The sequence below is a fragment of the Salmo trutta genome, chromosome 19 (assembly GCF_901001165.1).
Source record: "Salmo trutta chromosome 19, fSalTru1.1, whole genome shotgun sequence".
Lineage (NCBI taxonomy): Eukaryota > Metazoa > Chordata > Actinopteri > Salmoniformes > Salmonidae > Salmo > Salmo trutta.
The window spans coordinates 56391816-56407094 of record NC_042975.1 but is presented as its reverse complement, the minus strand read 5'-3'; the positions used below and the strand labels follow the sequence as shown (position 1 = coordinate 56407094).

General features: G+C 44.3%; 1 protein-coding gene and 1 long non-coding RNA gene across 6 annotated transcripts in view; one reads left to right on the top strand and one right to left on the bottom strand.

Annotated features, from left to right (window-relative positions):
• The window catches only part of elnb (elastin b), a 64970-nt gene that overhangs the window by 31642 nt on the left and 18049 nt on the right, over positions 1 to 15279 (top strand). For all 5 annotated transcript variants that reach the window (XM_029701826.1, XM_029701825.1, XM_029701827.1 and 2 more), the window contains 11 exons: positions 4974 to 5444; positions 6003 to 6035; positions 6165 to 6506; positions 10271 to 10303; positions 10426 to 10731; positions 11048 to 11134; positions 11281 to 11310; positions 11497 to 11625; positions 11861 to 11899; positions 12071 to 12145; positions 12348 to 12512. In XM_029701826.1, coding sequence (XP_029557686.1) covers positions 4974 to 5444; positions 6003 to 6035; positions 6165 to 6506; positions 10271 to 10303; positions 10426 to 10731; positions 11048 to 11134; positions 11281 to 11310; positions 11497 to 11625; positions 11861 to 11899; positions 12071 to 12145; positions 12348 to 12512 — 1710 coding nt within the window. The remainder of the gene's footprint in view (positions 1 to 4973; positions 5445 to 6002; positions 6036 to 6164; positions 6507 to 10270; positions 10304 to 10425; positions 10732 to 11047; positions 11135 to 11280; positions 11311 to 11496; positions 11626 to 11860; positions 11900 to 12070; positions 12146 to 12347; positions 12513 to 15279) is intronic.
• Positions 13090 to 14620, bottom strand: LOC115155029 (uncharacterized). The gene is made up of 2 exons (XR_003867987.1): positions 14081 to 14620; positions 13090 to 13340 (listed from the first exon to the last, which is right to left on the bottom strand). It is a non-coding gene; the product is annotated as an uncharacterized LOC115155029 (long non-coding RNA).

The following is a 15279-nucleotide window of genomic DNA, read 5'->3' as shown; positions in this document are numbered from 1 at the left end:
GTTCCGAGAGACGAGTGTGTTGTGTACCTAGACGACATATTGGTGCACGGCACATCGTTTGAGGGGGCACTGGGGGCAATTCGGCGAGTGTTGGAGAGGATCTCGGGGGCAGGGCTAAAATTGCATCCGGGAAAGTGCCATTTTATGCAAAGGGAGGTGGCGTTCCTGGGGCATCAGCTGGGTGGTGAGGGCATCAGCACGATGCCAGACAAGGTAGAGGCTGTGAGGGGGTGGCCAGTTCCAGGGGGGAAAAAAGAGGTTAAGAGCTTCCTGGGGCTGGCATCCTACTATCGTAGGTTTGTGAAGGGGTTTGCGGGGGTGGCGGCTCCTTTGAACCACCTTCTCAAGGAGGACACTGTTTTTCAGTGGACCGAAGAGCACCAGCGGGCGTTTGAGGCCCTCAAACGTGCCCTGATGGAGGCTCCTGTCCTGGCCTCACCAGACCCGAACCGTCCGTTCATCCTGGACACCGACGCAAGCAATGAGGGTTTGGGGGCTGTGCTGGCTCAGCGTGGTCCTGATGGGGAACACGTAGTAGCTTATTACAGCAGAACTTTTGATAAGGCTGAGAAACGCTACTGCGTGACAAGGAGAGAGCTTTTGGCTGTCGTGGCAGCAGTACGCCATTTCAAGTACTACCTGGGGGGCCTGCCGTTTGTGGTCCGGACGGATCACTCCGCCCTGCAGTGGCTTCTCTCCTTCAAGGAGCCAGAGGGTCAGATTGCCCGCTGGCTGGAGGAGCTGCAACCCTACGACTTCCAGGTGGAGCACAGAGCCGGCCTTCGCCACAGCAATGCAGACGCCTTGTCCCGCCGCCCGTGTGCTGAGGATGGCTGTGGGTACTGCGCCAAACGGGTGGAGCGAGAGAGAGAACTGTGCAGGGAGGAGGGAGTCACCGCCACGGTGAGTCAGCTGAGGGTGACAGAGTGCCGAGAGCTTGAGGCTGTGGACGTTGGGGAGTGGAGGCGTCGCCAGGAGGAGGACGCAGAGCTGCGTCCTGTGCTGCGGTGGGTGGAAGAGAGAAGACGACCGCCGTGGGGGGAAGTAGCCCCTCTATCACCAGTCACCAAGGGTCTGTGGGCTAAATTCACAGTCCTTAGAGTGGCTGAGGGAGTGCTCCAGAGGGGGTGGAAAAAGCCAGCGACTGGAGAAATTACGTGGCAGGTAGTGGTGCCCAAAAGGCTGCAGGGGAGCGTGTTACAGCAGCTTCACGGGGGAGTTGGCGCAGGGCATTTTGGGGTCTCCAAAACGTTAAAGCGCGTGCGTAAAGGCTTCTATTGGGCCAGGCACAGGAGGGATGTTGAGGACTTTTGTAGGCAGTGCGACGAGTGTGCTGCTAAAAAAGGACCTCCAGGTCAGTCACACGCCCTCCTACAACAATTCCCAGTAGGGGAGCCCATGGAGAGACTGGGGGTAGACATAGTGGGGCCGTTTCCAACCACAGACAGCGGTAACAGGTGGATTCTAACCGCTATGGACTACTTCACCAAGTGGCCGGAGGCTTACGCTCTCCCAGACCAGGAGGCAGCGACAGTAGCTGATGCGTTGGTGGGGGGAATAATCAGTCGGTTTGGGGTGCCACAGTCTATTCACAGCGACCAGGGGAGAAACTTCGAGTCACGGGTGTTCTCAGAGTTGTGTAGACGGTTAGGCGCGGAGAAGACGCGCACTACGCCACTTCACCCCCAGAGTGATGGGCTGGTGGAAAGATTTAACAGAACGTTAGCACAGCAGCTGGCCATCGTTACCTCAAAACACCAGAGAGATTGGGACACCCACTTACCGTTTATTCTTATGGCATGTAGGTCGGCTGTTCAAGAATCGACTGCGTGCTCCCCAGCGCTACTAATGTTAGGTCGTGAGTTGCGCACCCCAGCCGAACTGACGTTTGGTCACCCTCCTGATAATGACGACGGGGTTTTGCCTGGCCCGAACTATGTGTGTCGTCTGCAGAACCGGTTAGAAGCGGCTCACACCTTCGCAAGAGAGCAACTCGAGAACGCAGGGGTCCGCCAAAAGCGCCACTACGACTCGCGCGCTAGGGGGAGGCACTTTGGAGCGGGAGAATGTGTGTGGCTTCACAACCCCACGCGCAAGAAGGGGCGGTGCCCAAAGCTGGACAGTGCATGGGTGGGGCCGTGTCTGGTGATAGAGAGAGTGGGGGAGGTGACGTACCGGGTGGAGGTCCCCCCACGGAGCAGGAAGGTGGTGGTCCACCGGGACCGATTGGCACCCTACAGAGGGAGGAAAACGATAGGAAATGGGAGTGAGGTCTCTGATGTGAGCCCACGGGAACAGTCTAACGAGGAGACTCTAGCGCAACCTGAGCCTGGGATGGGGGCTGCTTCTTCAGAGGGCGCTGGAAATGACATTGGGGCAGATGAGTGTTCTGGGGGTTCACCGGTGAGAGCCACGGGGAGGCCCAAGAGACTGATGCGACCTCCGGGTCGTTTTAAGGATTTTGTTGTGTAACCCTAGGGGCTAGGGTTTAGAAAGGGGGGGGCTATGTAACGACCCGGTATTGTGTTCTGTGTTCGTGGGTGTGTTATGGTTCTCATGGCTACTAGCAGGGGTTGAATGTGTCAGGACAGAGGGAAAGGGTGGGGGGTATGATGGGTAATCCCGCGGGATTTGGAAATGCATAAATAGGGATTACTGTCTCATCTCTTTCTCTCTTTCTGTTCGGGCCTTGATCTCTTCTTATAGGGGTGACCCTTAACCCGACATGGTGTAATTGTGTACGTTCGGTATTTAGCGGCGTGGGCTGTGGCCACAACAATAGCCCAGTTTAGGAATAAACCTGTGTTCTAACCTGCACACCTGGAGTCCGTCTCTTTTCCTTTTATGACCCAGCCGGGTCATTACAATAGTTTACCAAGCTACCAATTACTTCACACTGGAAGACGTTAAGCAACACTAAAGCTACCCTTAAGAAATGTATAGTTTACTTAGCTAAAGTTACTTTGGAAAAGTAGTTCACTACATCCAAACTAGAATAGATCACTCTGGAGTCAGATGTTAACAGAATGTGCAATTTAGCCTATCAAACGCGAACTTACCCATATTATTATTTTTATTATAATTATAATTATTATTATATATACAGTTGAAGTCAGAAGTTTACATACACCTTAGCCAAATACATTTAAACTCAGTTTCACAATTCCTGACATTTAATCCTAGTAGAAATGTCCTGTCTTAGGTCAGTTAGGATCACCATTTTATTTTAAGAATGTGAAATGGCAGAATAATAGTAGAGAGAATGATTTATTTCAGCTTTTATTTCTTTCATCACATTCCCAGTGGGTCAGAAGTTTACACTCATATACACTCAATTAGTATTTGGTCGCATTGCCTTTAAATTGTTTAACTTGGGTCAAACATTTTTGGTAGCCTTCCACAAGCTTCCCACAATAAGTTGGGTGAATTCTGGCCCATTCCTCATAACAGAGCTGGTGTAACTGAGTCAGGTTTGTAGGCTTTCTTACTCGCACACGCTTTTTCAGTTCTGCCCACACATTTTCTATAGGATTGAGGTCAGGGCTTTGTGATGCCCACTCCAATACCTTGACTTTGTTGTCCTCAAGCCATTTTGCCACAACTTTGAAAGTATTCTTGGTGTCATTGTCTATTTGGAAGACCCATTTGAGACCAAGCTTTAACTTCCTGACTGATGTCTTGAGATGTTGCTTCAATATATCCACATAATTTTCTTCCTCATGATGCCATCTATTTTGTGAAGTGCCCCAGTCCCTCCTGCAGCAAAGCACCCCCACAACATGATTCTGCTATCCCCGTGCTTCACGGTTGGGATGGTGTTCTTCGGCTTGCAAGCATCCCCCTTTTTCCTCCAAACATAACGATGGTCATTATGGCCAAACAGTTCTATTTTTCTTTCATCAGACCAGAGGACATTTCTCCAAGAAGTACGATCTTTGTCCCCATGTGCAGTTGCAAACTGTAGTCTGGCTTTTTTATGGTGGTTTTGGAGCAGTGGCTTCTTCCTTGCTGAGCGGCCTTTCAGGCCTTTCAGGTTATGTCGATATAGGACTCGTTTTACTGTGGATATAGATACTTTTGTACCTGTTTCCTCCAGCATCTTCACAAGGTCCTTTGCTGTTGTTCTGGGATTTATTTGCTCTTTTCGCACCAAAGTACGTCCATCTCTAGACAGAATGCGTCTCCTTCCTGAGAGGTATGGAGGCTGCGTGGTCCCAGGGTGTTTATACTTGCGTACTATTGTTTGTACAGATGAACGGGGTACCTTCAGGCATTTGGAAATTGCTCCCAAGAATGAACCAGACTTGTGTAGGTCTACAATTTTTTTTTCTGAGGTCTTGGCTGATTTCTTTTGATTTTTCCATGATGTCAAGCAAAGAGGCACTGAGTTTGAAGGTAGGCCTTGAAATACATCCACAGGTACACCTCCAATTGACTCAAATTATGTCAATTAGTCTATCAGAATCTTCTAAAGCCATGACATAATTTTCTGGAATTTTCCAAGCTGTTTAAAGGCAGTCAACTTAGTGTATGTAAACTTCTGACCCACTGGAATTGTGATACAGTGAATCATAAGTGAAATAATCTGTAAACAATTGTTGGGAAAATTACTTGTGTCATGCACAAAGTAGATGTCCTAACCGACTTGCCAAAACTATAGTTTACTAACAAGAAATTTGTGGAGTGGTTGAAAAATTAGTTTTAATGACTCCAGCCTAAGTGTATGTACACTTCCGACTTCAACTGTATAATATTATATATATTTATAATAGTGTGTAGTTAAGTACACCACTGCATTGCAAAAAAAGTTAATAACTTCTGAAAACAGTAGCAAGATATTAATTTAGTTCAACTACCACCAAGCTACTGCAAAGTGGAATTATTTACTAGTTGAACTATATGTAGTTCACTGGTCCTCTAATTGTTGACGTATAAGCACTCTTCATACAAGAAAATTGCCTCCCTTTCTCCAGGTCAGGGTGGAGCAGGCACTGGAGCTGGTGGTGGTCTAGGTGGAGGAGGTCCATCAGCGGGAGCTGGTGCTGGGCTCAGCCAGGGAGTGCCTGCATCTGGGATTGGAACCGGAAGACTGCCTGGTGGGGCTGGAGGGGAACCAGGAGGTGGTTACAGGCCTGGCGGTAGCTTCGGTCCTGGAGGTGGAGTTGGACCAGATGGGGCCAGTTATGGACCAGGTGGGGCCGGCTATGGACCAGGTGGAGCTGGACCTGGTGGCTATGGACCAGGTAGTGCTGGAAGTTATGGAACAGGTGGAGGGGTTGGACCAGGTGGTGCTGGGGAAGGACATGGTGGAGCTGGCTATGGACCAGGTGGAGCCGGCTATGGACCAAGTGGAGGAGTTGGTGGAGTGCCTGGTGGTGGACACAGACCCAGAGATGGTTTACCTGGTAGTGGTGCTGGTTACAGACCTGGTGCTGGTGTTGGAGGTACATTAAACCAGGGGAATCAAAAAAATCTAATATGATTTGTCACATTCTTCGTAAACAGGTGTAGACTAACACTGAAATGCTTAATTTCAGGCCCTTCCCAATAATGCAGAGAGAAAAACAGAAAAATAATAACACAAGGAATAAATCCACAATGAGTAACGATAACTTGGCTCTATAGATGGGGTACCAATACCAAGTCAATGTGCAGGGGTACGAGATAAATGAGGTAGATATATTTATTTACCTTTATGTCAACAGGGAAGTCATATTGATACTAAAGTCTCTTTTACAAATGAGCCCTGCACCATACAAATCAAGTGTATCAATAGGCAAGTATAAATAAACACAATATACACATTTGACATTCAGTCAAAGAACCAGTCAATGAACCAGGTGAAGCTGGGGCAGGACAAGGAACTGGAGCTGGAGGCACAACTATAAGTGATTCAGTATTCAGTGACTTTGCATCCCTTTGTATTCCTGTTCAGTGACAAGAATGCTCTGTAAAAGAGAAAACAGGATGTATATTTAATTCATAAATGTGCTCCTTTACAGGATATGATGCAGATGCCAAAGCTCGTAAATATGGTGAGTAAATCCAATATCCTTGTCTTTTGTAAAGTTGAAAGTTCCGTTTTGAAATATTTATTTGTATGCATACAGTACCAGCTGGTATAATACTTTAATAGAGAGGAAAATCAATGTCTCCACTGACAGGTATGCTAAGTGGTGTCCTTGGGACCCCAGGAGGAGGACAGGCAGCCAGCCTGGGAGGAGTACCAGGAGGGGGAGCAGGGACTGGAGTAGGCCAGGGTGGAGTGCCCAGATCTGGGCTTGGTGGTGGTGGAGGTTTCCCTGGTGGTTATGGTCCTGGTTCTGGATATGGACCTGGCCGTGGAACCGGTGGTGGTTATGGACCAGGAGTGGGTGCTGGGACTGGACTTGGCCAGGGAGCAGGGCCTGGAGCTGGGCTTGGTGCTGGTGGAGTGCCTGGTGGTGGATACAGACCCGGAGGTGGTTTACCTGGTAGTGGTGCTGGTTACGGACCTGGTGCTGGAGGTACATTAAACCAGTGGGTCAAAAAATCTAAAATGATTTGTCACATGCTTCGTAAACAGGTGTAGACTAACACTGAAATGCTTAATTACAGGCCCTTCCCAATAATGCAGAGAGAAAAACAGAAAAATAATAACACAAGGAATAAATCCACAATTAGTAACGATAACTTGGCTCTATAGACGGGGTACCAATACCAAGTCAACGTGCAGGGGTACGAGGTAATTGAGGTAGATATATTTATTTACCTTTATGTCAACAGGGAAGTCATATTGATACTAAAGTCTCTTTTACAAATGAGCCCTGCACCATACAAAACAAGTGTATCAATAGGCAAGTATAGATAAACATAAATAAACACAATATACACATTAAAAACATATTAAGATACAAAACAGTCAATTAAAACAAATGTATTCTTAATTATTAAAAAAACTCTGAATTGCCCTAGAAACACTGAAGCATCCAATCAAAGTGTATTTTGGAGATTATTCCAAACATTTAGGAGATTATTCCAAACAAGGAAATGAAAGGCTGATTTACCTAACTCTGTAGACACCAAAGGAGTCTTCAGAGTTATTTAACCCTGTGAACGGGTTTGATAACTTGTAGTTTTAAATCTTAACAGTAAGGATAGGTAAGATGGAAGCTTGTGGAGCAGGGCTTTATAAACAAAAAGAGCGTAATGATGTGATCTACTGTACGTGACTTTAACCTTTAACCGTCCAGCCAACCTTTTGGTAAAGAATGCAGTGATTAGTAATAAAATTGTCTCCTGTGATAAAACGAAGGGTGCATCAAGGGGTTTAAGAGTAGTGGCAGCTGCACTTTGATAAATAGTATCACCATAATCAAGAACAGCTAGAAAGGTTGACAGCACAATCTGCTTCCTGCTGACTAGAGAGGCAAGATCTGTTTCTGTAAAAAAAGCCCACTTTTAATCTTAGCTTCTTAACAAGCTCATTCGTATGTTGTTGTTTTTTTTATGTTAAATCATTGTCAATCGACACACCAAGGTATTTGTATGCAGGGACTTGTTCGATTTATAGAACCATCCGATGATGAGTGAAGATGTAATCCAGCAGAGACAATCTTACGAGAACTTGAAAACAGCATGTATTTAGTTTTGCCGGTATTAAGCACGAGTTTTGAAATCAGTAAGGTCTTCCTGTACAGTTAAAAATCAAACTGTAGCCTTGTCACAGCCAGGTCAGCAGTCATGGAAATTGCGTACATAGTAGTATATTCAGCATGTTGATGAAATGTTAAATTTCTTTACAGATTGACCAATAGCATTCATAAAAATTGTGAAAAGAACAGCTCCTGGTATCTACTTCTGCGGAACACCTTTATGTTGAAGAAATGTGGACTTCACCCCATCAATCAAGATGGCCTGAGTTCTGTCACTGAGTTAATCATGAAACCATGAGCAGGCATCACAGCCCAGGCCAATCTAGGACAATTTGTTCAATAAAATAGCATGATCAACAGTATCAAAAGCTTTTGACAGGTCCACAAACAAAGCAGCACATTTCATTTTAGTGTCTAAAGCATTGACAATATCATTAACAACTAATGTGCTTGCTGTGATAAGTGCAGTGCCCTGGCCTAAATGCAGATTGATTTATATTCAAAATACCTTTCTCAGATATAAAAGAGTGAAGTTGATTATTTACCAAATATTTGAAAATCTTAGCTAGACATGGAAGCCTGGAGATGGGACGATAATTATCAAGTTCACTACTATCCATGCCTTATGGAGGGGCAGCACATAAGCTGTTTCTAACTTTTGGAATAGTTCCTGATAACAGTGTTGGATTTATATGTACATACAGTGGCTTGCGAAAGTATTCACCCCCATTGGCATTTTTCCTATTTTGTTGCCTTACAACCTGGAATTAAAATAGATTTCTGGGGTGGGTTTGTATCATTTGATTTACACAAAATGCCTACCACTTTGAAGATACTAAATATTTTTTATTATGAAACAAACAAGAAATAAGACAAAAAAAAACAGAAAACTTGAGCATGCATAACTATTCACCCCCCTAAGTCAATACTTTGTAGAGTTACTTTTGCAGCAATTACAGCTGCAAGTCTCTTGGGGTATGTCTCTATAAGCTTGGCACATCTAGTCACTGGGAGTTTTGCCCATTCTTCAAACTGCTCCAGCTCCTTCAAATTGGATGGGTTCCGCTGGTGTACAGCAATCTTTAAGTCATACCACAGATTCTCAATTGGATTGAGGTCTGGGCTTTGACTAGGCCATTCCAAGACATTTAAATGTTTCCCCTTAAACCACTTGAGTGTTGCTTTAGCAGTATGCTTAGGGTCATTGTCCAGCTGGAAGGTGAACCTCCATCCCAGTCTCAAATCTCTGGAAGACTGAAACAGGTTTCCCTCAAGAATTTCCCTGTATTTAGCACCACCTATCATTCCTTCAATTCTGACCAGTTTCCCAGTCCCTGAGGACAAAAATGCTGCCACCACCATGCTTCACTGTGGGGATGATTTCTCGGGGTGATGAGAGGTGTTGGGTTTGCGCCAGACATAGCATTTTCCTTGATGGCCAAAAAGCTCAATTTTAGTCTCATCTGTCCAGAGCACCTGCTTCCATATGTTTGGGGAGTCTCCCACATGCCTTTTGGCAAACACCAAATGTGTTTGCTTATTTTTATCTTTAAACAATGGCTTTTTTATGGCCACTCTTCCGTAAAGCCCAGTTCTGTGGAGTGTACAGCTTAAAGTGGTCCTATGGATAGATTCTCCAATCTCTGCTGTGAAGCTTTGCAGCTCCTTCAGGGTTATCTTTGGTCTCTTTGTTGCCTCTCTGATTAATGCCCTCCTTGCCTGGTCTGTGAGTTTTGGTGGGTGGCCCTCTCTTGGCAGGTTTGTTGTGGTGCCATATTTTTTCCATTTTTTAATAATGGATTTCATGGTGCTCCGTGGAATGTTCAAAGTTTCAGATATTTTTTTATAACTCAACCCTGATCTGTACTTCTCCACAACTTTGTCCCTGACCTGTTTGGAGAGCTCCTTGGTCTTCATGGTGCTGCTTGCTTGGTGGTGCCGCAGACTCTGGGGCCTTTTAGAACAGGTGTATATATACTGATATCATGTGACACTTAAATAAAGTCCACCTGTCTGCAATCTAACTGATTATGTGACTTCTGAAGGTAATTGGTTGCACCTAATCTTATTTAGGGGCTTCGTAGCAAAGGGGGTGAATACATATGCACGCACCACTTTTCAGTTGTTTATTTTTTTTGAAACAAGTCATTTTTTTCACTTCACCAATTTGGAATATTTTGTGTATGTCCATTACATGAAATCCAATTAAAAACCCATTTAAATTACAGGTTGTAATGCAGCAAAATAGGAAAAACACCAAGGGGGATGAATACTTTTGCAAGGCACTGTATAGGTAGAGGTAAAGTGACTAGGCAACAGGATAGATAATAAGCAGCAGCAGCAGATGCAGTGTATGTGATGAGAGTTAGTGCAAAAAGGGTCAATGCAGATAGTCCGGGTAGCTAATTGGTTTAACTATTTAGCAGTCTTTTGGCTAGAAGCTGTTCACAGTCCTGTTGGTTCCAGACTTGGTGCATCGGTACCGTTTGTCGTGCGGTAGCAGAGAGAACAGTCTATGACTTGAGTAGCTGGAGTCTTCAACCATTTTTAGGGCCTTCCTCTGACACTGCCTGTTATAGGACCAATGAAGTGTCTCCCATCATTAAATGTCTCCCATCATGTGCTCTGTCTCACAGGATATCCTGCTGGGGCTAAGTCACTGAAATACGGTAATCATTATTTTCTCTTTGTGGAGAGTATTTATGTTAAAATCCTTGAAACAAAACAGTATGGCTGCCATGTTTATGTTGTCTAACCCTAACCCCTGACCCCTCCCGTGTTGTCCTGCCAGGTCCAGGAGGAGGTGGAGGAGCTCCGGGTGGAGGCCTTGGTGGGAGATTCGGTGCCTCAGGAGGTCTGCCAGGAGGAGGCTACGGACCAGGGGCAGGAGGCGCCTTAGGAGCAGGAGAAGCAGGGGCCGGAGGAAGAGTGCCTGAGGGTGGATACAGGACTGGAGCTGGGCCTGGTGCTGGGTATGGAGCAGGAACAGGGCCTGGAGCTGGGTATGGTCAGGGAGCAGGAGGAGTCCCTGGAGGAGGCTATGAAGCTAGGGCAAGAGCAGGAGGAGTACCTGGGGCCGGATATGGACCTGGAAGAGGTTAGTCAACAGCAGAGCCAGGGGTTCCCTAGGACAGGTTGGGATATAGGGGCTATTTACAAAGCAGCGTTCCTTGTTTGTTGAGAATATGTTCTCATTGATTTACCTGGTTAAATAAAGGCAACTAATAATAGTCGGACTTGGGGGAATTATTTGATTGGGAATCCTTGTTGAATCCTAAAAATGGTTGTATTCCAGGGAAAACATTGTTTGTTGGGCTTCAAGCTTCCTACATAATGGCATTGGTTGGGCAGTTTTTTCCTGTTGGTTTTGAGTTCAACATTCTGTAGTGAAAAGGGTCGCTATGATTCTACAGGATATGGTGCTGGATCAAAAGCTGCTAAATACGGACAAGGTGCTGGTGGGGCCGGTGGGACCCTTGGAGGAGGAGCTGGACAACGATGTGAGTTTGTCTTGTTACTCTGGTCATACGTTGTCCAAGGAAGCCAATATTGTATTTTGTCATTTGGTTGAACTATCCCTTTAAGGGAATATAAAGTTGAATCGATGTCCATAAAATGTCTAAGTTTTATCCTCTTACTTCCTTAGTCGGTGGGGTACCAGGTGGCTATGGACCAGGTGAGAAAATATTGCCTATTATTTAGCACCAATATCGACTTTGCCTCTCAAAGCTACTTATTGCACTACCACAATTTAAGTAACAGCTGAAAATTGTACATATAATCACACTGCAACACCACATTCCAGAAAAACAGATGATACAATATCATCACATCCCTATATTAACACACTCTGTATACAAAGGTGGCTATGGAGCCGGACCAGGTGGCTATGGAGCCGGACCAGGTGGCTATGGAGCCGGACCAGGTGGCTTTGGAGCCGGACCAGGTGGCTATGGACCCGGGGGCGGAGCAGGATCAGGAGGGGTGCCAGGTGGGCTTCCAGGAGGGTACAGGGGTTCTCCCTGGGGGAAAAGGGGTGAGGGTGGAGAGGATATAGATGGGTTAGTTTGGGTAATTTCACTGACCTTTACTTTACATAGAAGACAAGTTGGTAAGTACATGAAATGTACTTTATAAGTACAGAGAAAGACCAATGGGTAAGTGTATTGTATGAGTATGCTCTGATGTCTGACACTGGTCTCTGTGTGTTTGGTTGGGATCTGCAGGCTACGGTACTGGATCTGGATTTAAGGCAGACAAATACGGTGAGAATGGGTTTTGTTTTCCAGAATACTGCACTGTTGCATTCAAGTGAAGAAGTTCCCAGAGCTAAACCGACCCCAATTAACCCTACAATACCTTGCTGCTGCATTTCCCATCATCTCTCAGATGGAAAGATGCAGACATATGAACTGCCTTTATGTTTATTTTTGTAGGACCAGGTGGGGCCCTTGGTGCTGGGGCAGCTGGAGGTGCAGGGGCTGGGACCGGAGCTGGGACAGGTGCTGGAGGTAAGGTCAAGTTGGTACTGTTGGGGATAGAGTCTAGGAAGGGGCAGAGCTTATGGTTTATCTGTTTTGCAGGTGTGCCTAGTGGAGCCGGAAGCAAACCTGATAAATATGATGAGGGTCCATCCTTCGTTATCCGGTCTGATGATGACGAGGAGGAGGATGTTGAGGATGATGAGGATGACTTATTTCTATTGTTACTTAGGAGGTGCAGGACCTACACCTGGCCCTGGCACAAGCACAGGAGCAGGAGGAGATGGCACTGTGACAGGAGCAGGAGGAGACGGTACTGTGATAGGAGCAGGAGGAGATGGCACTGTGACAGGAGCAGGAGGAAACAGGACAGGCGCAGGAGGAGCAGGCACAGGAGGTAGGGTACATAATCAGAGTTATAGGTCAAAGTTTGAGTTAACTTCATTTCAATTCTTTATGCGTCAAAGTTTGAGTTGACTTAATTTCAATTAATTTCAACTGAATAATCCTGTTTGAACTGGTTCTGGCATCTATTCATCTCTCTTTACCTGCTGCATGCCCTTACAGAAAAAAAACTGGCTTCTGGCAAACAGTTGTGGCAATAATATTTTCACTAAACTGTTGTGCCAAATTTGCGACGACGTGAACATCTGGCAAACAATTCTGGGAAACTTGTGGAGAACACTGTTTGTTGCAAATTTGTTTCAAACTCATTCTGAATATGCAAATTAGATCAGCCTTTTGATTACTTCACATTGAAATGTCTTATTTACATAAAACCAATCACACATAGCTTTAAATGAACTTGTTTCTCATAGAGTAAACTAAACATGTATTCAATGTCTTAACATATACAAATAAATCCAATCAAATTCTTATCTATCCTACAAATAAAACATAATGCCAAGTGTAACAATATTAACCTTGAAATCATCAGCATGCTAATGAAGAAAATAGCAAAGACTGAATATTTCCCAAATAAATTGTTTATTTAATGCTTTCACATAGCTACGACATTTACATGAGAGAAATGTGAACACTATAGGGATGTTAACCTTAGGACAGTATATAACTGAGCGATGAGCTTTCAACCAATGTGTTTAAAAGAGAATAAACAAAATGTAAACAATTAAAACAACAAAAACAAAATCAAACCCAGGTCAGAACTATTGCCTTTTTGAGTGAACTTTGGAGTCCTTCATCCAAAGCTTGTTGAATGCATGCACTGGAACAATCAGAGAACACAAAACAAAATTAAGATAGAAAACAAGTACCTAAAACATTTAATATTTTGGCATCTTAAGAGGTAGACTCACCAGCTAATAGGTGGGTTAGGCTTCGGAAAAACTGGGTGAGCTGTAACAAAGTTGCCTTGATGTTGCTTTTCTTCTAACTGAAACAGATATTCTATATATTTTTCAGCAAGGAAACAATGTTTCTGCCCTGTATAAATTCTATATAAACAAATGATGTAGCTAGCATAAAGTGGGACTTAGGCCTACTAAATCTTAAATATGTGGCTAAATCGTTCCTAGAGAGCCACAGTATACAAGATTTTTCTCCAGCCAAGCCTCAACACAATTGATTCAAACGAATTAACTAATTACGATCTTCAATCTAGACTGCATTGGGACATCATGATGAAGAGGCAGTTGTCTACTAGCCGTCTCTTATTCCTGATTTGGGTGTATAAGGCTTGTGTGGAAGAAAAGCAACATAAAATTGAGTTATGCCTAATATGACTATTTATATTATTTTTCCTAAATTAATTATATTTGAGTTACATCAAGGTAATGCATGCAAGAAGTCTTTACCTGGTGCACACATGTTTCGCTGTTCTCCGTTTGAAAGTTTCAATCTGTCTTTTTGCCTGGTAACTGATTGCTTCTTTAAAGCAATGAAAGATCTAATTGTTACAAAGGATGAATGTATAGCTGTTTGAGAACAATACATGCATTTTCTTACCTTATCAAGCTTGAAGACGATACACATATTTATCAATAAAAAAAGTCTTAGTGTACAACAAAAATCTTTCCAGGGTGTTGCTGCAGCCTCTTCCCAATGCAGCCTCTTCCAACACCATGGGTAGGATGCATCCTCTTCCCAATGCAGCCTCTTCCAACACCATGGGTAGGATGCATCCTCTTCCCAATGCATCCTCTTCCCAATGCAGCCTCTTCCAACACCATGGGTAGGATGCATCCTCTTCCCAATGCAGCCTCTTCCAACACCATGGGTAGGATGCATCCTCTTCCCAATGCATCCTCTTCCCAATGCAGCCTCTTCCAACACCATGGGTAGGATGCATCCTCTTCCCAATGCAGCCTCTTCCAACACCATGGGTAGGGAAAAAAGGGTATCCAATCCGCAAAAGAGTAGTTTTGCTTAGATGTCAAGTCAACTCATATAATTGCTACCTTAGTTGTTGTGCTAGCTAATAAACATGCTAACGTTACTGAACAGTGACGCTACCATATTGACATGTATATTGGTATTTAAAGACAGCAATGTCTTCATCTAAAAATATGTCTTTAAGATATCAATCGCATCATTAGTTAGCTATTTATAATAGCTAACTTTAGCAAGCTAAGCTAGCTAGGCGCTAGACATTAGCTAGCTACCCAGTAACAAAATGTGTTTCACCCTATACCATAAAAACATGACAATGCTAACCAGGCATCAAATACCTAACGAGTTTTAGGTTTATTAGGACAATTTATTAACAAGTTATCAGGCACTCATCAGGCACAACTTTGGTAGAAAGCTAGTTCACTAGGTTTCCAATTCCAATCTTTTTCTTCTAAGGTTCTAAATATGGTTGCCACAAGTTTTTCGGCAGAAAAATACCCTCTGGTGAACTGTTTGCCATTAAACATTTGCATATTTCTAGCAACATTTTTTGGTACACTATTTACAGTGAACAAAAATATAAACGTAAATGTAAAATATTGGTCCAATGTTTCATCAGCTGAATTATTTAAGATCCCAGAAATTTTCCAGACGCACAAAAAGTTTATTTCTTTCAGATGTTGTGCACAAATTTGTTTACATCCCTGTTAGTGAGCATTTCTCATTTGCCAAGATAATCCATCCATCTGATAGATGTGGCATATCAAGAAGCTGATTAAACACCATGATTATTACACAGGTGCACCTTCTGCTGG